General features: G+C 34.1%; 3 protein-coding genes across 18 annotated transcripts in view; 2 read left to right on the top strand and 1 right to left on the bottom strand.

The window, feature by feature from the left end:
* Positions 1-2,904: 2,904 nt before the first annotated feature.
* LOC140748724 (androgen-induced gene 1 protein-like) lies at positions 2,905-7,813 on the top strand. Its single transcript, XM_073081577.1, has 5 exons — positions 2,905-3,041; positions 3,580-3,745; positions 4,814-4,951; positions 5,537-5,757; positions 6,278-7,813. Exons 1-5 carry the CDS (start codon positions 2,911-2,913, stop codon positions 6,459-6,461), a joined length of 840 nt encoding a protein of 279 aa, XP_072937678.1. The 5' UTR covers positions 2,905-2,910; the 3' UTR covers positions 6,462-7,813.
* A 9,712-nt stretch (positions 7,814-17,525) lies between these two features.
* Positions 17,526-20,614, top strand: LOC140748702 (androgen-dependent TFPI-regulating protein). The gene is made up of 4 exons (XM_073081552.1): positions 17,526-17,690; positions 18,635-18,784; positions 19,334-19,554; positions 20,383-20,614. Exons 1-4 carry the CDS (start codon positions 17,529-17,531, stop codon positions 20,567-20,569), a joined length of 720 nt encoding a protein of 239 aa, XP_072937653.1. The 5' UTR covers positions 17,526-17,528; the 3' UTR covers positions 20,570-20,614.
* A 3,449-nt stretch (positions 20,615-24,063) lies between these two features.
* Positions 24,064-26,405, bottom strand: part of Hr3 (nuclear hormone receptor 3 ROR-beta) — a 165,977-nt gene continuing 163,635 nt past the window's right edge. For all 16 annotated transcript variants that reach the window (XM_073081715.1, XM_073081711.1, XM_073081710.1 and 13 more), the window contains one exon: positions 24,064-26,176. In XM_073081715.1, coding sequence (XP_072937816.1) covers positions 26,050-26,176 — 127 coding nt within the window. In that variant the 3' untranslated portion in view covers positions 24,064-26,049. The remainder of the gene's footprint in view (positions 26,177-26,405) is intronic.

The following is a 26,405-nucleotide window of genomic DNA, read 5'->3' as shown; positions in this document are numbered from 1 at the left end:
CACGCATTTATTAGCTTGACCTGTATGTATGTAACGGAATCTTTGAACCTTTGAAATCTTTTGACCATTTTCGTACTTGTACGTACGAAAATGGTCGAAAAACAGTACCTTCAACAATCAGGCAAAAATAAAGTACCTATATTAAAATAAGTCGACAAAAAACCAGATATAAAATTATCTCTTGAATATAATTTTGTGTCTGAAATAAGTCATTGAAGAAATAGCGTCTAGAATTTATAATTTGAGTATGTGATAAAATATAATATATTAGGGTTCCGCAACCAAAGGGTAAAACGGCACACTATTACGCCTCCGATGTCTATAATCTGTCACTAGGCTCTATCTCTTGAACCGTAATACATAGACACTCATTTTTACAGTGTACTAGCTGAACCGGCAAACGTCGTATTGCCATATAAATAAAAAATGTTAAGGGTGAACAACCCTTATCACTTAGGGGTATGAAAAATAGCTGTCGAATCCAATGTGAAACATTCCAAAATCAACAACTTCTTACGAAATAAAAATTAATTAAAAAAAACCTTTTCCGACGGACTAAATTGTGAATCTAAACCATTCTCAAGTCCCCTAGAACACACACAACAAATTTCATCAAAATCAGTCCAGTCGTTTAGGAGGAGTTCAGTGACATACACACGGACATAATAAATATATATATAAAGATATATATATAAAGATGTATGACAGTGGGTGTTATAACACCAAAAACTATCAATGAAAATAGCTTGAATAGCGTGTTAACGCTATAGCGACTTCCCGCTACTCAACAAAAGATGACGCCACGAGTATACTGAATCACGCTATCGAAGTTTTCTGAATATCTTGCATATATACAAGCTCCGAACTGAGACTGTCGGAGCACGGCCGCTCCCCGGGCATGATCACCTAGCCCGGCGGAAGATCTCCCTTTGCCAAACCGCTTTACCTATTGCACCGTAATAGGTAGAAGACTGAATCTTCACTTGGCCAGCGCGGTGGACTATGGCCTAATCCTTCTCATTATGAGAGGAGACCCGTGCCTAGCAGTGGGACAATAATGGGTTGTTGATGAAATAAAAATAAATAATAAATGAAAATTTTGTGATACGGAACCCTCACAGTGCGAATTCGTCTCTCTTGTCCAATTATATTATTTATTATATAGGTATTTATACCGGTATTTTCTTTGTTTGAAGTTACGTACAAGAATATCTTACATTAATTAAATGATGTTACAGTCAAAACTCTTAACAAATTAAAATCACTTTTGACTAAAAGCTTTGGAAAATAGTACTTATAACTAAAATAACCATTAAAAGTAGTTTTTTCAAATAGAACTGGGTGAAAGTAGTTTTAACTAACTGATTCCTTCAAAAGTAGTATGAATAGTTTATTGACCGTTATTAATTAACAATCTATTTGATGTTCTGCTTACCAAAAATCCTATTTGACAATTTCTTCGTAGTAGATCTGTCATCTATTTTCGATATGTAGTGGGCAAAAAACGCCAAGAGCATTATGTTTCTTTTTTTATGCTAATGCATACAACCGTGCAATGTATACAGCCAGTGACTATATAAATGATCACTTATTATTATAAAATAGCACATCATGAAAATAACACAAAATAATAAATTAAAAAATACTATAATTAAATTTGAATAAATTTCTATCAATATGGATGAGCGTAGAGCGTAGAGCGAGTACTACACAAGGATTTTCAAATGAAACTACTTTTCCCTGATTGAAAATATTTAGATATGTATTTACAATCAAGGAATTTACAAGACTATAAAAATACTAGTTATCGCCCGCGGCTTCGCCCGCGTTTAAAAGAAAATAGTATAACATAGTAACATACACTGAAAATTCGTACCTTCAACTTTGCTAAAGATCATCACTTGATTAAATGCATAGTTTACGATTGAATCCTTACTAATATCGATGAAAATAATCGATGTTTTGGGTCCAAAAGATCGATTCTCCGATTCATCGATCTTAGATCGCCATCCATAGTTCCCATGGGATTTCCGGGATAAAAACTATCCTATGTCCTTTCTCGGGTCTCAGACTATCTTTGAACAAAATTTCATTAAAATCGGTTCAGTGGTTTAGGCGTGAAGAAGAGACAACCAGACAGACAGACAGAGTTACTTTCGGATTTATAATATTAGTAAGGATAAATCTTTTGCATGATTCTCAGAACAATTAGGCTATTCTTCCGAGGCCTGATGACGACTTTTGACAGTGACACACACGACACACTTCATAAACAGTGAACAAAAAATACAAGATAAATAAATAAAGGAAAATTAACATATAGAACGTGATGCTAACACATGTACATGAGTATATATAACCTTGACTTATGCTAAAACAAAACCACATTTTAAAATTACATTTATTTTACTGTATATTAAAATTCACATGAAATACAAACCTTTGCTATCTTTGTGTGGAGGGTGTGGAGGGTAATGTTTTTGGAGCGTTTGTATGTTCGACGGATTTTAACATATGAGGTGTCGTTGGATTCGTGGGACATTAAAAGGTGGTAGAACCCTTTGTGGTTCGACTCCGGCGGTACCACCGCCACACCTATTTCTACCTAATAACAGCAGTGTTAGGCGCTGCTGTGTTCCGGTTTGAAGGGTGTGGTAAGGGAGACAGACTTTTCCGAGGCGTTCCAGCTTAGTCCTCAGGGGTAGCGGCGCATCTGTGGCCGACCTCAGTTAGGAATATCTAATCCTATCTGGGGTTGATAACAGATGTCCATGGGCGGCAGTAGCCACTTAACATCAGGTGGACTGTATGCTCGTCTGCTACTTCTATGTTATAAAAAAAAAACATAGACTACATTTTAAGCAATGAGTTTTGGTTTTTATATTTGTTTTTCTGATCACTAATGTAAAAATGTTCTTTCTTTCCAGAGTTGACATGGAGCTTAATGCGAAACATATAAGGAAGGGCATACTACCTGCTGAAGAAAAGGCTTTGTACTCCAATTCAGATGATAATGCTAAGGAAAATGGTGTAGAAACTAAGTAAGTTTGAAGAATATCTTATATATAAAATTCTCGTGTCACAATGTTAGCTACCCTACCCCTCCGACACGGCTTTACCGATTTTCACCAAATTTTATATGCATATTCAGTAGGTATGAGAATCGGCTTCTATTTTTCATACCCCAAAGTGATAAGGATCACCCTTAACATTTTTTTTATTTATATGGCAACACAACTTTTGCCGGGTCAGCTAGTTTTTTTTATAATATAGGAGTAGCAGACGAGCATGCAGTCCTCTTGATGGTAAGTGGCTTCTGCCGCCCATGAAAATCTGTAATCAAACTCAAACACGATTAGATATTCCTACTCAGAGTCGGCCACAGATGCGCCGCTATCGAAAACTAAGCTGGAACGCCTCGGAAGAATATAACTTTCTCACACCCTTCAAACCATAACATAACAGGGCTTAACACTGCTCTTATGAGGCCGAAATATGTGTGACGCTGGTGGCGTTGGAGTCAAACCACAAAAGGTTCTACCTTAAAATTAGTAGTAATAGTTATTTCTATTCTTCCAGTACCAACCACATCTACTTCAGGATAACCGGGTATATAATAGGAGGAGCTGTTCATCTAGGAAATGTCTTAGCAATGGCGTTAGCTCTACGAGGACCCATCATGAAAGACCCAGACATAGAATTCTTTTATTCTATGGAGTTCTTCTACCTTACTATTTGGAATTTGGTGAGTTATCTATATCTTCTTCTATCTTTTATCTTTTATCATCTTTCATCATTATTGAATACTAGTTTATACTAGCTTTAACCCGCGGCTTCGCTCGCGTTACGAAGTATTATTTTCATCCCCTATTTTATCCCCTTGGGGGTAGAATTGATCAAAATCCTTTCTTAGCGGACAGCTACGTCATAACATCTACCTGCATGCCAAATTTCAGCCCGATCCGTCCAGTGGTTTGGGCTGTGCGTTGATAGATCACTATGTCAGTCAGCCACCTTTGAGTTGAATATATTTAGATTTTTTGCAAATAAAAATTAGGAGAACAGGAAATAAGTAATAATAGCAATTTCTTTTTAATTTCGGTACGCCTGTTCTTTTTCAATGGCATAAATCTACAACTACTAAACTGAAGTCAATAGATTAGGATGAATCTCCGGAGCCTGTGAAGCAGTGCAAGAATGCTAAAATCTCACAGAATTACATTTTTTATAATATAGGGGTAGCAGACAAACATGCAGTCCACCTGATGGTAAGTGGCTTCTACCGCCTATGGACATGTGTAATCTGTCCCAGATAGAATTAGATTTACCTACCTGTGGTCGGCCACAGATGCGCCACCACCCCTGAGGACTAAGCTGGAACACCTCGGAAATGTATGTCTCCCTTACCACACCCTTCAAACCAGAACACAGCAGCGCTTAACACTGCTGTTATGGGGCAGAAATAGGTGTGGCGGTGCCGCCGGAGTCGAACCACAAAGGGTTCTATCACCTATATGTTGTATCTACGAGTATGTATGTAATGTACGTAACGGAATCTTTGAGCTCAATTTTCACCCGTTTCTACAAGGTTGGTAAATTTCATTACCACGCTTTTATTAGCTTGCCCTGTATGTATGTATGTAATGGAATCTTTGAACTCAATTCTTACCAACTTTGAACGGTCCGATTAATTTAAAATTTTGAATACTTATCAAGAACCGATGACAATACGTGATTTTAATAATTTAGTCCAATTCTAATTTACTTAGTCTCATCAGGATTATTAATCAATGGTTTATTTTTCAAATTCCAGGCCTTCCAACTTCTTTACATTGGTATGGGGTTATCATGTGATGGTGCTGTGCTATTCAAACAGAAATATGACTTTCTAGACAAATTAAGAAGATATCGAAAAGTTTTTTACAATGGAATCCTTTGGCCGTGTGGTGTGGTATGTATAATATAGAACTAATAGGGTACATATGCTATGCCCCTTTTAGGGGCGGGAAAGGGAGTCTTAATATATACCACGCTTGGACACAGGGGCGGCGGGGTCGTCTCAGGTTCTCGTCCTGTACTCAATATATTTTTTCAAGTTTCTGTTGGTGAATTTTTGTTAAACCGCTAAGTATAACAACCATACAAGACACCGCTATTTTTCACGTTTTCACTTCATCGTAATGAGTAGACTGTTGATTTTTTTTTACAATGCATTTACAATGACTACTATGAATATCTTATACATAAAATTCTCGTGTGTTGTTAGTTACCGTACTCCTCCGAAACGACTTTACCGATTTTCACCAAATTTTATACGCATATTCAGTAGGTCTGAGAATCGGCTACTATCTATTTTTCAAACCGCTAAATGATAAGGGTTGTTCACCTTTAACGTTTTTTTATTAATATGACAACACAACGCTTGCCGGGTCAGCTAGTAAATAATATAAAAGTGAAAATTTGACTGCACGGAACCTGTGTGTTCGAGTTCGCCTCGCAATTAGAAAATTATTTACAATATTTTCGTTTCTTCCAGGTAATATTCATCATGTTTTGGCCAACCTTCACATACGATCGTAACTTAGTATTCCCGGATTACATCGACAAAGTGTTGAGTCCTGTCTCTAACTACATTATACATATGTTTATCATGTTCCCGATCCTGTGGGACCTCGTCTTCTTGCCCAATCAGAAGCCAGCTTCCCAGAAATACACACTAAGTCATTGTTTGGTCTTGACTGCGGCTTATTTTATAGCGTAAGTATATATCTTTATTTTATTTTATTGCTTAAGTTTATATTTTATTTTATTTTATTTTATTGTATTTTATTTTATTTTATTTTATTGATGTGAAACATCTATAGCCGCACGTAAAACCGATTTCTGGCGTGGCGACGTATGCCGTGGCGGCGCGTCGCCACGCTATACGATGGTATATATATACAGTCTATATGCAGTAGTGTATACGGTGTGGCGACGCGTCGCTATGCGCAATTTATTTTATTTTATTTATTTTATTTTATTGCTCATATTTTTATTTTTATTTTATTGCGTAAGTATAATATAGGCAGTGATTGCCTAGTGGTTAAGAAACTCGACCTCTCGATCGAGGGGTCCGAGGTTCAAATCCTAGGCACCTCTGATTTCAGAGGACGATTGAAAATTATTGTCTACTTTTTAGTCGATTTTATTATAAAAACGTGTTTGTTACTTTTTTGAACTATATTTATTTTATTATTTATGAATAAATATAGTAATTTTTGAGTTTTCCTTCCAGAATGTTCGCGTTATACGCACACCGGGGCATATGGCCGTATCCAGTAATCAAGATGATTTATGGAACCTTCTACTTCCCTTTAGTAATTATTATAGTAGTACTTTTGACATTAGTTATATATTTTATCCAATGGCCTATAATATCTTATATATGGGGCAGAAGATACAGTAATATATGCCGATGAATATCATCCCTTAGTTTTAGTTTTAGCAATAAAGTGTGGGTTGCATAGGTCTTGTTAAAGTTCTGTCCCTGTAGTTCCGGGACTAGAATAGGGCTACGGTATCCCCTGCCTGTCGTAGGAGGCGACTAAAAGAGGGCTTCCGGGGTTGCGGGCGGCAAGAGTGGGAGCTCGAACCGTCCAGCAAGCGACCCCGGGAATGACGGCGGTATGTGTGGTCGCATACCGTCGTAAACACTACATGGTGTGGGAGGAGCGAAAAACTGCTCCCCCAGGGTAGAGCCCGTTGGGCATCGCGCTTAGACAACAACAACTTTCACGATAACCATGGAATGTAACAATTCTGTGTTGCACCATTTTTTAAATATAAGAGTAGCAGACGAGCATGCCGTCCACCTGATGGTTAGTATCATGGCCATCCGTAGTCAACCCCAAATAAGATTAAATTCCTGAGGTCACCTACAAATGCGCCATTACCCAGACTAAGCTGGAATACTTCAGAAAAGTCTGTCTCCCTTACCACACCCTTCAAACCAGAATACAACAGCGCTTAACACTGCTGTTATTAGGTAGAAATAGGTGTGGCGGTGGTGCCGCCGGAGTTAAACAACAGAGGGTTCTACCACCTTGAAGTTATTTGTTATTAATGAAGGTTGTAGGAATCATTTATGAAGGTGATAGAACCCTTTGTTGTTCGACTCCGGCGGCACCACCGCCGCACCTATTTCTACCTCATAACAGCAGTGTTAGGCGCTGCTGTGTTCCGGTTTGAAGGGTGTGGTAAGGGAGACAGACTTTTCCGAGGCGTTCCAGCTTAGTGCTCAGGGGTAGCGGCGCATCTGTGGCCGACCTCAGGTAGATAAAGATAATGTATTTGCTTTGAACAGTGAGAAAAGATGTTACATACAATATTAATAGTCTCTTATTCAGCCTTTCTTAAGCATGCAAATTGAATTAAATTAAATCAAATTAGATTAAATAAAATTAAATTAAACCAAATTAAATTAAACTATACTACCTACATTAAAATAAATGGTTTGAAATTTTAATTATTTAGATTAAATTATACATTATACAAGGAAATACAAAATTAATTGAAATGTCAACATCATCATTCAAAAATTATGTCATAATAAACTGCTGTCAACAGAAATTGTTTAAATGTAATCTTATCTGGGGTTGATTACAGATGTGGCGGCAGTAGCCACTTACCATCAGGTGGACTGTGTTCGTCTCCTACTCCTATATTATAAAAAAAATGTAAGGATTATTATTTTAATTATAAGGAATTAGGAATGGAAGTCCTTAAATGGAAAGTGACATTTTTGTATTTTTTTTAAATACAATAAAACTATTTTAATGGCGAAGTCTATTATTAAACCACCTAAACAAATATTTAAACTGATCATTCATTTATTAGTAAGTAATATAAATAGCAATATTATAGAACGTGACTCTGTCCGTGTAACCATAATAATTAATGCGAATCTAAAATATTTTCAAAAATATATGTAGTTACGTTATCCTTATCCTTATTAATATTATAAATCCGAAAGTAACTCCGTCTGTCTGTCTGTCTGTCTGGTTGTCTCTTCTTCACGCCTAAACCACTGAACCGATTTTAATGAAATTTTGTACAAAGATAGTCTGAGACCCGAGAAAGGAAATAGGATAGTTTTTATCCCGGATATCCCACGGGAAGTAAGGATGGCGATCTAAGATCGATTAATCGGAGCATCGATCTTTTGGACCAAAAAAATCGATTATTTTAATCGATATTAGTAACAATTGAATCGTAAATTATGCATTTGATCAAGTGATGATCTTTAGCAAAGTTGATGTCAATGAACCTACGAATCCCGCGGGCAAAAACTAGTAACAAATATTCCCTATTTTTACCTGTATATTTTTATATCACAGGAGTAGCAGACGAGCATGCAGTTCATATAATGGTAAGTGGCTACTGCTGCCATAGACATCTGTAATCAACCCCAGATAAGATTAGATTCCTACTGAGGTTGATCACAGATGCACCGCTACCTTTGGAGAAAGCTAGAATGACTCGGAGAAGTATGTCTCCCTTACCACACCCTTCAAACCAGAAAACAGCAGCGCTTAACACTGCTGTTATAACAGAAATAGGTGTGACGGTGGTGCCGCCGGAGATGAACAGCAGAGAGTTCTACCACAGTTCAAATTTCAAAATTAAATATAGTATAGTCCGCGCCAAACTGCTAGTCCACTCTGAAGTTGTTGCGAGCAGGTGTATTCATACAATTTGTTATGGCGACGCGATTCACTTCTATATTCACAGCGGACTAGCAGTTTTATGCGGACTATACATACCGATGGCAATCCTAGTCTTATCTGAGACCGGCCATACTTTGGGTCCTGAGGACTAAATTAGAATGCCTCGTGTTATATCGAATCTGAATCTAAGTAGACAGAAGTACAGACTACACACTAGACACTGTATTGGTATAAAATAATGGTGTACAGACAGACAGCATAAATTATATAGTTATATATTTAACTAGCTGACCCGGCAAACTTTGTACCGCCTCAAAATTTATTTATCAAATATATTTCATATAAAATAAAGCCTATGTTACTCGTGGATAATGTAGCTTTCGAATGGTGAAAGAATTTTTAAAATCGGTCCAGTAGTTTTTGAGCCTATTCATTACAAACAAACAAACAAAGTTTTCCTCTTTTAATATTAGTATAGATAATATATTTTTGTTGTTCTTATTAGCATATGGGGTTAACGGTAAAATACTTTAATGTGATGCGTTTGATTATATATTAAAAGAGCTTTTGCCCGCGGCTTCGCTCGCATTACGAAGTAATATTATTAACTAAGAAGATTTATACAAATTTTCATCCCCTATTTTATCCCCTTGGGGGTATAATTGATCAAAATCTTTAGACTACTTTTACCTGTGGCTTCGCTCGCTCGCATTCATTGACCCTTTACTGTCGCACTGCTGGGCACGGGTTCTTTAGAAAAAACCCTTCCAACATAAAGAAGTTGTGCAAGGTTGTTGCAAGGTTGTGCAAAAATATTACGTCATAACATCGAATAATTTTCGAGTTGCGCTGTAACAAACATATGGAAACTGGTTTTTTTTACATACAGACATAAGTTGTGCACCGCGGTTTCACCTGCATTAAAAATTGTTAATACTTTGAAAATTTTATAGGTTTGATTTATTTGCGCGGAACCCTAATTATTTTTCTAAATTAAAAGAGTCCTAAGTTACTCCTTGTAATATCAGCTAACTGTCAATGAAAGTCCTATCAAAATCTGTTAAGCCGTTTCGGAGATAAACCGGAATCAACCAACAGACACACAAACAGACAGGAAGACAGATAAATAGAGAAACATTTTAATAATATAATAATAATTTATTATATTTACTTATTTTTTTTTATCTTACTTATTGATACTTACTTTTATCTACATTTACTCGTAAAAAGACAGTTATTTTAGCGTCACATACACACATCAATTTTATTTTTTGTATAGATAAGTAAGTAAGGACACGAGATATAATTAATTTCTAGAGGTCCACGTAAAACTAGTTTTAAAATTTTATACACCATTTTACATTTCTTGTAGCAACTTGATTCAGAATTAACGTGTGTATATTTAAAATTATAATCAATTTATATTTAAAATATTAATGCGTTTAAATAAAAAAATATTCCCGTGTTTATAAAAAATACATGCCTAAATAAAAGAATATTAATTTGAGTATTTGAATTAAAAAAATATTTACGCGTTAATGTTAAAAAATATAAAAAATATTTTTATTAAAGAGTAATTTATTAAGTAAATTTTTTTAGAAGTAATTTATTAAGTTGATTTTTTATGTAGTGTATGTTATAGTGATTTTTATAAGGTAAGTTATTTTTTTATTATCCTTTGAAGTACATTAAAAATAATTGAAATTATATCAAATGATATAGTACCCTAGCTATACTGTGGTTATAAAAAGATATTGTAAAAAAATCTACTACTCTATTAAGCAGACGTTTAAAAACATAGATAATGAATAGTTTAAACGTGATACTTACCCAAAATAAGTTTACTAACCAATTAATTAATCAAAATGAAAACTTACGAAAAATATTTTCCTGCGACACGAAACAAACAATCATCCGCCATCTGCTTAAATATCAAATTGGACAAGAGTACCAATTTTAGAAAGTTATAACGTATCATAGACAACCAATATTGCCACACTAAAATCATATAGTGTTCACAGAAGCTCTGTAAATCCAGTGTACCTAGTCTCCCGTAAGGATCAAGTGTCCCGAGTCTCCCCTAACTAATGCATTTGTCAGCCTCAATCGGCCTAGCACAACGTGGTGCATCTTCGACTTTAAAATTGCCGGATTTAAATTTTGTAAACCAGTTCTGGCACTGGCGTACTGACAATACATCTTGTCCAAACTCATTAGTTATTTTTTTTCTGACTTGAACATTATTTTACTATAGAACATGCCTATATTACTGCCATAATTTATTAGATGACACCTCATATATTATGTTCAAATTCATACATATGAATATGTATAAACTTACGCTCGGAAAGCATTACTATCCACAGTCGGATAAAATATATATTTTTTTAATAATATAGGAGTAGCAGACGAGCATGCAGTCCAGCTGATAGTAAGTGGCTACTGCCGCTCCTGGACATATATAGTCAACCCCAGATAAGATTAGGTTTCTATCTGACGTCAGCCACAGATGCGCTGTTACCCCTGAAGACAAAGCTGGATTGCCTCAGAGAATTATGTCTCTCTTACGACACTTCAAACAAGAATACAGCAGCACTTAACATTGTTGTTATAAGAGAAATAGGTGTGACGCTGGTGCCATGGTCACAGGTCACATGAAATAGGTATAACAATTATGCATACAGAGTCGAACCATAAAGGGCTTTACCTTCAATAAAATTAATATTATACAAAAAACCCATAGATTAGTAAAGATTACTCACTCCTAACCAGAAAATGTAACAAGTTTTGACAATTTGTCACTGTCATCTATTTTCGTGTTTGAAAAATATAAAAATAATGTTGATTTTAGAGCATTTACGAATGAAATGATACTTCTCCGCACTTTTTCTTCTATTTCGTGTTGTTTTTGCACCACTTACATGTCGGCATTGTTCTGCGTAAATTACACCATGACAGTCGGAGACGTAATGGGAAAACAGTCAGCCATTTTACGTATGTGTCTGTCATTTGTGGATACCTTCAATTACAAGGCGGTGAGATATCTATACTAATACCAGCTAAGCCAGGCAAACGTTGTGTTTCCATATAAATAAAAAAATGTTAAGGGTGAACAACCCAACTTATATGAAAAATAGATAGTAGCCGATTCTCGGACCTACTGAATATGCATATACAATTTGTTGAAAATCGGTAAAACCGTTTCGGAGGAGTACGGTAACTAACATTGTGACACGAGAATTTTATATATAACATATGCAAAAACCCTCTTCCGTTAAAAATAATTAATTCTAATTTTAAATCGATCTTGACTTTTGACATATGAGTTTTTAAACTTTAATTTTTGTATTTATAACTTTGTAGGTAACATTTTAGTAAATTAGAATCTAAAACCCGTTTTCAATGATCGAAATTTGTCAATTTCTGCCTACTAGAGTTATAAATTTTCGGTCAGTGCCAATTATATTTTATCTTATATTTGGTCTCGGACAGATTATCTATTACTTCTTCTTCTTCTTCTTACTTCTTTCGATCAAATAACTACACCACGGGCAAACAGCAAAATTATGATGCCCAAATAATAAACTTCACCTATATTTTAAGATAATGAGCTCTAGAATGATGATGATAAACTTTTTTCCTTTACTTTTCTTTTAGATTTTTTTTGAGTAGCACACGAGCATGCAGTCCACCTGACGGTAAGTGGCTACTGCCCAGGACATCTGTAATCAACCACAGATAGGATTAGATTCCTGCCTGTCGGCCACAGATGTACCGCTACCCCTAAGGACTAAGCTGGAACGCCTCGGAAAAGTATGCCTCCTTTACCACACCCTTATTAGACTAACTAAAGATGTTAAATCTATATATATATATAAAACTCAAAGGTGACTGACTGACATAGTGATCTATCAACGCACAGCCCAATCCACTGTACGGATCGGGCAGAAATTTGGCATGCAGGTAGATGTTATGACGTAGGCATCCGCTAAGAAAGGATTTTGATCAATTGGGGTAGAATTGATCAAAATCCAAGGGGATAAAATAGGGGATGAAAATATTACTTCGTAACGCGAGCGAAGCCGCGGGCAATAGCTCGTGTACCTATAGGACTAATAGTACGACAATATCAAGATTTTCATTCAAAACCTTTCATTCTGCTTCACATTGACACCATCTCGGATTCGACGTTGGACATATTTTAGAAGGTTTTACTACATTACACTTAGTATGAGTTGTTACGTTTTTACAAAAAATACTATTTTTGTATTTGTTTACGTATTTGCCCATACATTTCCAATCAGTTCTGATACAGTCCGCTAGGGGCGCTGATTGGAAGTGTATGGGCAAATACGTAAACAAATACAAAAACAGACGGATTGGTAATAAATCGTTGTTGAACTGTCTATACGTTATAACCTCAATACTAAATTTGCTAATTTTTGCCTAGGCACCTATTTTTTCAAAATTTTAGACTTTGTAAGAAACATTGGTTAAGATTGGATGTGAATAACGCACGGAAGCTATAATTACTAAGCGATATTTTCCATAAAAGAACTCAAAAATTTTGGAGGTCTGATTGACCGTGCAGTACAGGTGTAGAAGGTAGTATTACCTTGTTTAAGTATAATTTACAGAAATTAATATTGAAATAAAATCAGGTTTTATAAATTAAATGTAATACTAATTTGAAGGTTGCAACTTGGTTCAGCTCCGGTAACCACATTTATTTGTATACTAGCCTTTACCCGCGGCTTCGCTCGCAGAGGGCAATGACAATAGTAGTTTTTAGGGTTCAGTACCCAAGGGATAAAAGCGGAACCATATAACTAAGGCTCCGCTGTCTGCCCGTCTGTCAGGGCTCTCTAACGGTGGTTTAACAACAAATACCAAAAATAAACAAGTAATTAATTTAAAAAATCAAAAACCCGACTGCACCAAAAAGGCTGAAGTAGAATTTCCAAAACCAGTGAAATAGGCATTTCATTATTTTTATCCAGAAAGCCAAATACAAAGTTTCATAGTAGGTGTCTGCTTCAAAAACAAAAGATGTTCAAACAATATTATCCTATTTTATCCTCGTAGTGTTCATTACGCATAAAGAACCTATGTGTAAAATTCCAGCACGCTTAAGTTCAGCGGTTTCCCTTTGCGTTGATCTCTGGCACAGCAACTCTCTCATTTAGTCAGACAGTCATCTCGATGTGTATATACGAGTATATATGTACTAGCTGGCCCGGCAATCGTTGTGTTGCCATATAAATAAAAAAAATGTTAAGGATGAAACACCCTTATCACTTAGGTGTAAAAAAAAAAGATAGTGGCCGATTCTCAGACCTACTAAATATGTATATAAAATTTGGTGAAAATCGGTGAAGCCGTTTCGGAGGAGTACGGTAACTAACACGAGAATTTTATATATAAGATATATTATATAATGTATATGTAATCTCCTCTTAATTTCCTTTATTTTGACACCCTACTCGATAGGTTTGGTTAACTTTTTTTAAAACGTGTTACTATTTTGCGAAAAAAATCACCATTTACGGTCTATAAAATATATAACTTCAGTAAATCAAAGTTTCGGTCATTATTTTACCTCGTTCGAGGTAGCATTTCATTATTTTTATCCAAAAAGCCTGATACAACATGTCATAGTGTTTGCTTCAAAATTGACGATTGTTCAAATGAACTTTTAACCCTTATTTTACCCTCTACGGGGTTGATTTTTCGAAGGGGGATAAATAAGTGCGTCCTTGTTCCTATCCAGAAAGCCAAATACAATTTTTTATAGTAGTTGCTTCAAAATTAAAGGATTTCAAAAAAACTGTTTTCCCCTATTTTACCCTCTTAAGGGTAGAATTTCCAAAAGGCCTTTCTTAGTACTTATTCAAGCTATATAGAGAACCTGTGTGCAAAATTTCAGAACTGTAAGGTCCTTGGTTTAGGCTGTACGTTGATTTCTGAAAAATGAAAAAGTCATTTAGTTAGTCAGTCAGTCAGTTACCTTACTGTTTTATATATATACAAATATGTTTTTATAATCTCCGTTTAATTTCCTTTCATTTGATACCCTACTCGATAGGTTCGGTTAACTTTTTTTTTTAAATGTCTTACTATTTCGCGCCAAAAATCCGCCATTTTGATTTTTTTTTACTAACACCTATCTAAGGACACTCGGGTCGTTGAGACAAATATAATGACACTTTCACTGTTGAAATTCATCCAGCCGTTTGTTAGATCGGATCAAATAAAGAAAGACAAACATACAAGATACGCGCGAAAAACATAACCCTTCCTTGGCAGTCGGGTAAAAAAGCTTAAAAATGAATGGGCGTCGCCATACATGAAACTATTTTTCGACGTTTTTCGTTTTATCTATTGAACTGTAATATATATTTTTTATATTATAAGAGTAGCAGACGACCATGCAGTCCACCTGATGGTAAGTAGCTACTGCCGCCCATGGACATCTGTAAACCCCAGATAGTATTAGATGTTCCTACCTGAGGACGGCCACAGATGCGCCGCTACCCATGAGGACTAAGCTGGAACGCCTCGGAAGAGTCTGTCACCCTTACCACACCCTTCAAACCGGAACACAGCAGCGTAGCGTAGGTAGAGAATTCAAACTGTGAATATATGAGAACATTTTATAATAACGATCGAACTAAAAAAAATTGAAGACATTTTTTAATGAGTAACTGAAAATAATGAACAAAACAGAAAAGTTGAAAAAATATAATCTTAATAAAACATTTTTTTTAACTTTTCCGAAATCATTGTCATCTAAACTTTTAGAATTTCGTAACTAATTGTAATATTAATATTATATGCATGGTTCAACGGTTATATTTATGGTATTTAACAGAGATGCGCCGAATAGCGGTTTCACCGAATAACCGAATACCGAATAATATTCGGTTTAATCTTCACCGAACCGAATATTCGGCCGAATTATTCGGTTTACCATTTCTTTATTGTCAATATGCCAGTTATGTGTGTTCTTTAACATTTTAAAATATTGATTTGAGTTTTAAAAATAAATACTGATGTAAGGTTTAAAATAAATGTTGACTATACTAACCATAGATTAAGTAATAAATGTGTTGACTTGAGGTTTCAAAATAAATGTTGATTTGGAATTTAATTTCTTTATTTTATTAGCTTTATTAAACATTCTTCATAAGATTTGAGTTTGACTTATGATATAACATAAATCTTACATAAGAAGTTTTGTGTTTTAGTCCTGGACCATGTCGTGTACACAAGAAAATAGAAATACTCCAACCGAACGTTTTCGACACCACAACCGAATAATCCACCGAATACAAATAGCAAAAAAGATGCCGAATACGCCGAATATCGAATACCAAACAAATATTCGGCCCATCTCTAGTATTTAGCAACTTTTTCTTATTGGACGAGAAATAATATAAATGGGGCATCACCCACCTGTAATCTTATAGTTATGTACCATAAAACAATACGCTGAATACATATAACTACTGATATATGCACTACCAATGAAAAAGTACTAAAATATGCAATAACGTCCAAAAAGTGGCGCTATATGCATTTACATATGCAATTGCATATAATCCGATGTCTAATAATAATAAATGATTGCTAGCTCCGGAAATATATTTAATATTAATAGATATTGCTTTTGTATTTTACATATAATTATAATATAAATTAGAATTAGTTAATTTATTGTAAGATTAAATGTATCTATAATCTGCATATTTGAGTAAATACCAGAAATATAATAAGTCATTTATTAAAAAATATTATTCCACAAGGTCTTATATCAATTTAAAATTATAATTTACGTAATCATGCAATAAAAAAATCGATTTTATTAAATTCATGGTTGATTGGTTACTTACAGCAGTGTTTTTCAGTGTTGTGACCCCCTAGGGGGTCGAATCCCCGTTGGACAATATTCTTATGAATAAATATTAAGATTACTCACACGTGTCCCTGTAAAAATAGAATTTGATTAATTTTTAAATTGTTTAAAACATTTTAAACAATTTAAAAATTAATCAAATTCACACAAGAAAACACTTTAAATTGTTTAAAACATTAGTATCTAATGATTTGTCCTTATCTAACCAAAATACAATTATATATTTAAAAAAAAAACATGTTTTGAATATAACTTCTTTAAGCGCGAATGATCAATAAAAACATTTTTTTTATAATATAGGAGTAGCAGACGAGCATACAATCCACCTAATGGTAAGTGGCTACTGCCGCCCATGGATATCTGTAATCAACCCAAATAGAATTAGATATTCCTACCTGAGGTCGACCACAGATGCGCCGCTGCCCTTGAGGATTAAGGTGGAACGCCTTGGAAAAGTATGTCTCCCTTACCACACCCTTCAAACTAGAACACAACAGCGCTTAACACTGCTGTTGTAACAGAAATAGGTGTGGCGGTGGTGCCGCCGGAGTCGAACCACAGAGGTTTCTACCACAATACAAGTTCGGTTATATTTTTAAGTGAACATGATTTCTGTTATAATATTTTTTTTTAACGGTAGCGATAGGTATTAAAAAGGTTAAACTTACAATTATATGAATATGTGATATTAAAATTTACATATGAAATAATTCAAATCGTGATTTTAATATGAATTTTGATATTTCCTATTCAATATTATAATCCGTAGGTTATTGATTTATCCTCGTCAGCATCGTCAGGAATCCTGATTAACGATTTTCCTTGTGATATTTTAGCGTGGTTCTTAGTTTTTAAACTATGTATAATTATTAATATATATTTTTCGAAAATTTTCCAGATTCAGAATGGTCGAGAAGATCCACTGTAGAGCCTTCGGGTACTGCTTTACACTGATCCTGAATTTCATAAATATGCTCTTACTCATAAAAGCAGTTATGACCCCAATGAGTCCAGAACTCGAAACAATATTCTTCATGAAATCGAAGTATATAACAGTTTGGAATTTGGTAAGTAACAAATCTTTTTGGGGAAGTTATCCAAAGGGCTAAGGGGACCATAGGGTCCAGGATAATAGTATCTCACCATCAACCCCTTACTGTCCCACTGCTACAAGGCAAGGGTCTCCTCTCAGAATGAGAAGAGTTAGGCCATTGTCCACCGCGCTGGCCAAGTACGAATTTGTAGACTTCTCATACCTTTGAAAAACATTTTTTTAAGATTTCTCAGGTATGCAGGTTTCCTCACGATGTTTTCCTTAATCGTTTAAGCTAGTGATAGTTTTTAATACGCACATAATTTTGAGAAATCCGAGGCGCGTGGGATTTGAACCTCGAACCCCTTGATAAAGAGGCCGAGCTTCTTAACCATTAGGCTATCACGCTCGTCGCCCTATTATCTAGCCTCCGTCATTCTTTTGTCCGTCTGTCATCATTTACAATGTAGTTTTGGTAAACTATTATGATTAACTGACAATCTAGCTGTAACGAAACGTGCGAAATACATCATTGTTAATTGGTAATATATACTAAAAAACTTGAAACTATATATATACTGAACAGTAAAAATAATAAATATAGTTCAAAAAACAAAAAAAACACGCTTTTATGATAAAATCAACTAAAAAGTTGGAAATAATTTTGAATCTAGGTACCAATTAAGGAACAGTAAATTGTATAATTGTGAAAAAAGCGTGGAGTCCACCACTCCTCCACTTATCAATTTTCGAAAAGCACCCAACCATTTCCACAATTATACATTTAGAATATACTAAGAAAAAGTTTTTCGATTTACCTATTTACCTTAATAGATAGATATTTTTGATACCATAACACTTTACAACAACAAAAGTGTTATATGGCAGAAATAGGTGCGACGGCAGTACCATCGTCTACTAAATTATTCTACCACCTTTACCACCCAAGCTTATAATATTTTATTCTTCTTTTTTCAGGTAATTCAGTGTATTTACGCAGTAATAGGCCTTATATGCGATGGTCCTGTCATACTGAAAATAGAAGAAAAGGGATTCAATAAAATTCTAGATTATTTGAGATGGTACAGATCTGTGTTCTACTCTGGTTTGGTCTGGCCCTGTGGTCTCGTAAGTATTTTTTAGAAATATTTTTTTTATAAAAAATTATTACTTATGTTTATTTTTATAAATGTTAATAATTTCTACGTAAAAAAATCAATAAATTTCAAACATTGATATTGATTGAGAAGATTGAGAAGTCTTTATGTATTTAAAAGAAACTAATTATATAATTTTATATTCTTTCCTTTTGTTTTTTTTTTTTTGTTTTTGGTTGAACTAAATCAGGGATTTCTACTACTTGTACTTCTAATACTTGTATAGTTCGAGCCAAACTGCTAGTCCGCTTTGAAGTTGTTGCGAGCAGGTGTAGTCATACAATTTGCCATGGCGACGCGATTCATTTCTATATTCAGAGCGGACTAGCAGGTTTACGTGGACTATAATAGCGTTTAATGTAACAAACATTAATTTACTAAATATTACTTAATTGTTTCTTTATTTGTCAATGCAGTATTAAGAATAATAATGGTCTGAGATATTGAAGACGATTGTATATATTTTTTATTGACTGAATTGATTCTTAACTCAGTTTCCTTTAACTATTTTTTTTTTCAGTTCATATTTACCGCGTTCTGGCCATTCTTCCTTTACGACCGAGACCTGGTCTTCCCAGCCTCAATCGACACAGTGTTGAGTCCTGTGTCAAACCACATAATGCACAGTGTCATTTTACCTATAATGTTATGGGAGTTTGTCTTCGCTGAGAGACGAGTTGGAAAACCCGACAAACTTACGAAGTTACATGTTATTATGCTATTAATTGCTTATAATAGTGTGTAAGTATTTTTTATAATATAGGAGTAGCAGACGAGTAATCAGTCCACCTGATGGTAAGTGGTTACTGGCATAGACATCTGTAATAATTCCCAGATAAGATTAGATTCCTGCCTGAGATTGACCATAATAACGCCGTTTGTCCACCGCCACCGTCACCGAGCCGATACCGATAATTATGACGGCGCCGAAGTAGCGTACATACATTTACTATAGCCACCGCACGTCCGTCACCCGGGCACCGTCATCCCGGCCGCCGATATTTCGAATAGATCGACGTGATCGCTAGATCGGCACCGAGATTTTGACGGGCCGATGTGCCGGCAATATAAAACACGTTTGAACTTGTCCATACACTGCCGTCCTACGCGTGACAGCTGCATCAAAATAAACTGCCGATATCGGTCGCGGTAGACAAACTATCGCAGTCACGTCATATTAAAATCGGCCCGAAATAATCTCGTTCTCGGTATCGGCGGTGGACAAACGACCTAAGTGACTAGTGACATGGCTGTAATCAATGCCAAATAAGACTAGATTTCTACCTGAATTCGGCCACAGATACGTACTTAGCCCTGAGGACTAAGCTGGAATGCCTTGGAAAAGTATGTCTCCCTTACCACACCCTTCAAACCAGAACACAGCAGCGCTTAACACTGTTGTTATAACAGAAATAGGTGTGGCGGTGGTGTCGCCGGAGTCGAACCACAAAGCGTTCTACCACCTTCAAAATGTTCATTTGCTACTACAATATAAAACTTCAAATTATATTTATTAATTAATTACTTATATCATATTGTATATTGTATTTTATGTATTTTTATTTACAGAATAATTGTAAGCTACATCAAAACGGGGGTATGGCCGTATCCAATGCTACGGATGTCATATGGAACTATTTACTTTCCACTGATCTTCGTATACTTCGTCATTCTGTCCATTCTCAGCTACTACGCACAATGGTACATTGCTGATGTTTTCAAATTAAACGAAAAACCCACAAGAAAAGTCAAATAATTATAAGTTTCCAGCACAGAACGTATCAGACACGTGCCGTTGCAAGCAAACATTTTAAACATTTAGATATTCTCCTTAACATTATTTTACAATAATATATATATATATATAGTATAGAAGTAGCAGACGAGTACGCAGTTCTGATGGTAACTGGCTACTGCTGTATGGACATCTATAATCAACCCCAGATAGGATTAGACACGGGCCGTGCCTGTTAAATATTGTATATAAAATTGTATAAAAAAAAGGCATCATATGCTTTTCCCCGAACTTGGTTATTTTGAAATATAGAATAAATAATTTTAAACTTGTGTTAATTAATTATTCCATGCAATCGCCTAACGGCCAAAACCTATCACTCGGAGAAAAGACCCGTGCCCAGCATTGGGACAAAATAGTAATAATAATGTTTTTATACTCATAATCCTAAAGTAGGATTTTCCTCTGTCTTGTATACCCTGAACACACACAAAGACGAATACACAAACACCCAGACCCCGAACAGAAATCTAAATTCATCATTCAGTACCCTTAATACGAGTGTTTACGTTTTGACAAATATGACTGTTTTGGTATTTGTTTACGTATTTGCCCATACAATTTCCAATCAGCGCCCCTAACGGATTGTATCAGAACTATAGTGTCAGTAACATGACATTAAATGTCTAAATTGCTAACATGTGAGGGAGACAAAAAGTTAATCGTCACTTGAGCACTTACTTATTGTTACGTTTACTCAGTCTACTGAAGCAAATGAAACAGAATAATGGACTGAGTAAACGTGACGTAAAATTGTGGGATGTTTTGAAAACTCATGGCAAGGGTACAGATATCCGTTTACCGGGGATCGAACTCGGAACACTGTGTATCAGACTGGTAATATGACCGCCGCAAATAGATTAAAGGATTGTTATATTTTAGGGTACGATTTAAGGGTAGATAAATAAAACACAACCCCATTGCAAGTGATTCGAGAATAATAATAAAAACAATAACATTTATTCTATTGGTTCTCAAACTCCATTTTATCTACTTTAGGTACAATGTTTTGTATTGAGTTTACAAATCAACAAAGCTAACGTAAGTACAAATTGATCGACACTTTGACAATCACTGGGACATCTCATATTGATAGGGACATTCTCATATTGCCCGGGACATTCGATCAATTTGCACGTACAAAATATTTTTTCTTTATATATTTCTGATTCTTTTTTACATAGATATAGGTTCTTTATATTTTGTTTCTTTAATATGTTCAGTTAGTGTGTAAAAATACTCAATATTTAACAAATGAATAATTTAGTTAATATAAAATAATCATCTTATAAAAAACAATAGGTACAAATTTTTCTATCAATATGCTTTGTGACCTGCTTACGGCCTATAAAATAGAAGCTCTTTCAAAGAATAAGAAGAAAAATCAACGATTCAACAGTGTTGCCAACCCTTCTGAACTAAAAAGCAGTAGATCGCCCTTAAAAAGTAAACTTCACAAAAAATATTATGTCGATGAAAAAAATGTCATCAGAACAATATCTGAAGTAAGTATTTTTCGGTTAAAAAAATCGTCTGCGTTTTATATAATACAAAATACTAATCATTTATGGTAGATGTAGAACAGTAGATGGATGACATGATAAAACAGTAAAAAGGCGATTAAAACAGAAATAAGGGATACCATGAGAAAACATTAAATCTACTGTCAAAACAGTTAGAGTTGGCAACACTGATCCACAGTTATAAAGACGAAATACATTCCCGATTTACCCCACACTCTCTTGTGTCCAAATCTATTTTTACTTTAGTGAAAATTTAGCAAAACATAGTACAAAAGTTTAGAAATACCTACTAAAACTACCCAGCAATCAAAACGTTACCCTATGTGCCTATCACTATCACACTAACGCCTCCACCATACGTGTGAAAGAGAGGTCTGGCGTCTCGCACTTTCGCACCAATCTCAAGTCTACAGTAAGAAGTATAGAATGGACACCATTTGTATATATGTCAAACGAGGTTAAAAAAAGAGATATATTATATCAAATAATTTCAAATTCGTATTTTTTGCAAACTGATTCGTTATTCAGTTAATTTCATATTTGTATATAAACATTTAAGTCGATATCTTTATAATTATATTATTATATTTCTTTATTTTTCAAGCAAGTTAAAAATTGGGCCAGTGTTTCAGGTATATTAATCTGCAAAAAAGTATTTTTAAATACTTTTCATTTGTCAGTTAATTTTATATGTCGTCCGATTTTACATTTAACTAAACTAAATTTAATTAATACTAGAAATAAATGAACGTCATTATTATTTTATATACATATACTGAAAAACTCTTCATCCCATATTAAATGAAACTCATATTCAGTTAAATGTATTATGGAAATGTACAAATCATTTATTTAACCGAATCACACCTTAATCAAATAACTCAGTACTTTTTGCTTTACCGTTCCCATAATATTTTAATACCTTTAATTGGTGTTTAATTGTAACCCAAAACTGAAAGTTACACTGCATTTTCAGTTGTAAAATTATTGCTTTCTCGGCATGAATTCGGATACTTGGAACATAGCACTAGGCAAATTTAGACGGTTATCTTTTTTAATTGTTTAGGCAAAAGCGTTCGCCGATTCAGTCTTAGTGCTCTAATCGCATTTTCGTGCAAATAAGACTTAGTGACTATTCACACGTACCATAACTACACCACACTGCACCCATGCCACGGTGATAACTGCGTGGGCAGGATGAAATTTTGTATGAAAATGCGTAGTTCTGACCACAATTTACCATCTCAATTAACAATTTGGAATAATATTGATAACATCGCAGTCATTACGGACATACTAGCACGCATAACTTTAACAAAAACACGCTTTTTGTAGTTGCAATATATTTGCATCCATGATATTCACACGTAACCATTACCTGCCCACATTTTGCCGCTACAATATGGTGTGTGTATACGTGTGAATGGACACTTAATGAGCAATGTCCAATTTTATTTCTTGATATGCTGATTGTCCTTAAATACAACCGTGAAATTTTGGGGTCCTATCCTTAAGAACTGTTATATAATCTGTAATATAATGGAAAAATTAGACACCACTCATCCGTAAATTATCGTAATACTAAATCATCTAAGGATGTGCACCTAATATTACATTTAAACGTAAAATTGTTAACATTTCGATAAATGTATCAAGTGTGAAATCAATTTAACAGTGTAAGACTCTATACTCTGATAAATTCAAACTATAAACCGATTTGAAATATTATATCATTTATAACAAGTATGTGTTTAAAATAATATTTGAACCACCCGTATATTTTATCATATTCTATATATTCTCACTATGTATGTATGATTAATACTATTTTATTGATATTAAACGGAAATCTTGTGTGATGAGCCTATGCTATGCGAAAAAAAACATATATAGCAAAACTGAAATAAAAGAAACAAAAAATAAAACAAAAAATAGACAATAACAGAATTGCTTTATTTAACAAAAAATATATAATATATAGAAAGGAAAAACAATTCTTCACATGAATCAAGATTGGCATCTCAAACAAATGTGGAAATATTGTTTTATATATTTTTAATAGAATGTAAAATTAAAAATAACCCATCGAACCTTATAATGATATTTAATATAAAATACATATGATTAATAACTATTTACAAAATACAAGTTAAGATTTATACTTTTAACATTAATATAAACCAGTCTATAGTAAAGGCTATTCGACAGAACTTAGCGTAGGTGTTAGAAAAATTGATGGTTATTCATAATTCTAATTAATGTAGCAGGCAATTTAGTTTGTCAATAATATATAGTACGTATAACAGAAAAAAAAAATATCAAAAACGAACACATTTTACAGACTTAAGACTCAAAAAAGCTTTAAAAGTTCTGAATTCTATGCCTATTTCAAAATGTCTAATACAAATTAACCGTATGTAATATTTTTTTCTTAAAGGATGTACGGGTAAAATACTATGAAGAAACTTTCTATTGTTATTCATTTGTTCGAAGTTATTTACTATGATAGTATTCGTAGTAAAAACTTAAGTTGTTTTCATAGAAAGTTGTACTCAAAACAATAAAAACTTTAAAATAAATGAAAAAATATTATGCGTGGACAGTTGTATTATGCAAATCCAAAAATGGCACCAAAGCGATAGAACGTGCAAAATGAGATCAAATTTGAACTAAAGAAACCTTTTAAATTGCCTGCTAATAGTAAAAAACGCGTCGATTGCATTATATTAATTATATCAAATCTTATTATTATTTGATTAAAATATAAACAAAGTAAAAGTACGAGTAATAAAATTATTCAAAACATAATAAAAAAAACATAAGAATATATTTTGTAGCGAATAAATACTGCAAATAAAAAACTATTAAACAAAACGCAAAATACATGTTCATATTGCTCTTAAATTAACCATATTGATATTGAACATAAATGTAACATATTGCGATTGCAGATCATACAATAATAAGATTTGACTTACTTTACCATAATAATAATATTATAAATGTTCATCTGTAATTTTGTTCAATATATCGCACAATAATACGTTAATGCAACTAATTAATATTAAATTACGTCATAATGCGTCAAAGTGTATCTGCTTACGTGTTCGACTGATTTGTCTCATTAAAAAAGCTAAACTTAAAAAAAAACTTGGGCAGTATCATGTATTCCTATATTACAAAATAACCGATATACTACATTGAAGAGATAAAACATCAATATTAATAATCATTTGAAATAAATAACAAGTTACATTCTCTTTAAAAAACTGTTAAAATAATTAAAAAGACCTATTTTAATTAAACGCTTCGCCTAAAAAAAACTGTTGTGTGATCTCCATGTCTACGTCATTATAACTTTTATTTATCTCTTAATAAAAATTCTATTTCTATTATTATATCTTTATATAATAATAATTATTTCTCATCAATGTTAGATACACTTTATGATAATTATATTACGTCACAAACTATACGAACACACGATAACACGAAAAAGGATTATAGTGTGTCCCCACAGTCACTATCGAGTTCCACACATTCCCAAAAATCTACATTTATTATCATGTAAAGCAAAATGACTTACGTCATATTGACAATAAATGTAAAACTGAAGACGCCCATCCGTACCTAGACTCGAATTAAATAAACTTTTAAATATTAATATTGTACGTACGTACTAATACGTAAATATCATATAACAGTCTCAGAGTACATACATACAATTATAAATAGGTTAACAAACGACAAATAGGCGTCCTCAGCGTTACTTCGCTAAGTGAGGAATAAATGAAACGTAGCTGTCAATAAGTCTTTAGAAGTGAAGTTCGGCTCATTGCCGGCGATATTGCCGGGGGCGAATGAGATCGAACTGATCGCATTGCAATGAAAATATCCGTGGAATTGAACCTGGGACGTCTATCCGTGGGTGTAGTCCAGGACGTTGTCGAGGGAGAACAGCTCCTTGTACAGCGCCGGGAACACGTGGTGGGGGTGCGCCGCCTTGAAGCGACAGAGCGCCTCCAAGTGCATTAGCGACAGATCTCTGGAAACATAAAACATGAGACGTTAGAATAGTTACGAATAATAACTAACAAGATCCAGCTAAACATAACTTAAGTGGTGGAACCTTGGATGCTGAAGGTAATATCATCACATTTATTTCCATATTAAACAGCAGAGTTACGCGCTACTGTTTTATGGTTTTTGATGCACAAAACTCCTTTTAAAAGTATCATGGCAAACAGTGTATAAAATATGACGTCACTCATGAT

Source organism: Epargyreus clarus, unplaced genomic scaffold, assembly GCF_041222505.1.
Source record: "Epargyreus clarus isolate Ecla_fem2 unplaced genomic scaffold, WU_Ecla_fem_2.2 ptg000016l, whole genome shotgun sequence".
Taxonomy (NCBI): domain Eukaryota; kingdom Metazoa; phylum Arthropoda; class Insecta; order Lepidoptera; family Hesperiidae; genus Epargyreus; species Epargyreus clarus.
The sequence above is the reverse complement of the archived record's forward strand: the minus strand, read 5'-3'. Positions and strand labels throughout refer to the sequence as shown.

What these genes read in the sequence shown, in the direction of transcription:
- LOC140748724 (XM_073081577.1), top strand. Translation starts at nt 2,911, where the DNA reads ATGTTCTTTCTTTCCAGAGTTGACATGGAGCTTAATGCGAAACATATA. An exon ending in GAAAATGGTGTAGAAACTAA is followed by an intron (nt 3,042 to 3,579) that starts GTAAGTTTGAAG and finishes CTATTCTTCCAG; the next exon opens with TACCAACCACATCTACTTCA. An exon ending in TCCTTTGGCCGTGTGGTGTG is followed by an intron (nt 4,952 to 5,536) that starts GTATGTATAATA and finishes CGTTTCTTCCAG; the next exon opens with GTAATATTCATCATGTTTTG.
- LOC140748702 (XM_073081552.1), top strand. Translation starts at nt 17,529, where the DNA reads ATGGTCGAGAAGATCCACTGTAGAGCCTTCGGGTACTGCTTTACACTG. An exon ending in ATATAACAGTTTGGAATTTG is followed by an intron (nt 17,691 to 18,634) that starts GTAAGTAACAAA and finishes TTCTTTTTTCAG; the next exon opens with GTAATTCAGTGTATTTACGC. An exon ending in TTAATTGCTTATAATAGTGT is followed by an intron (nt 19,555 to 20,382) that starts GTAAGTATTTTT and finishes TTTTATTTACAG; the next exon opens with AATAATTGTAAGCTACATCA.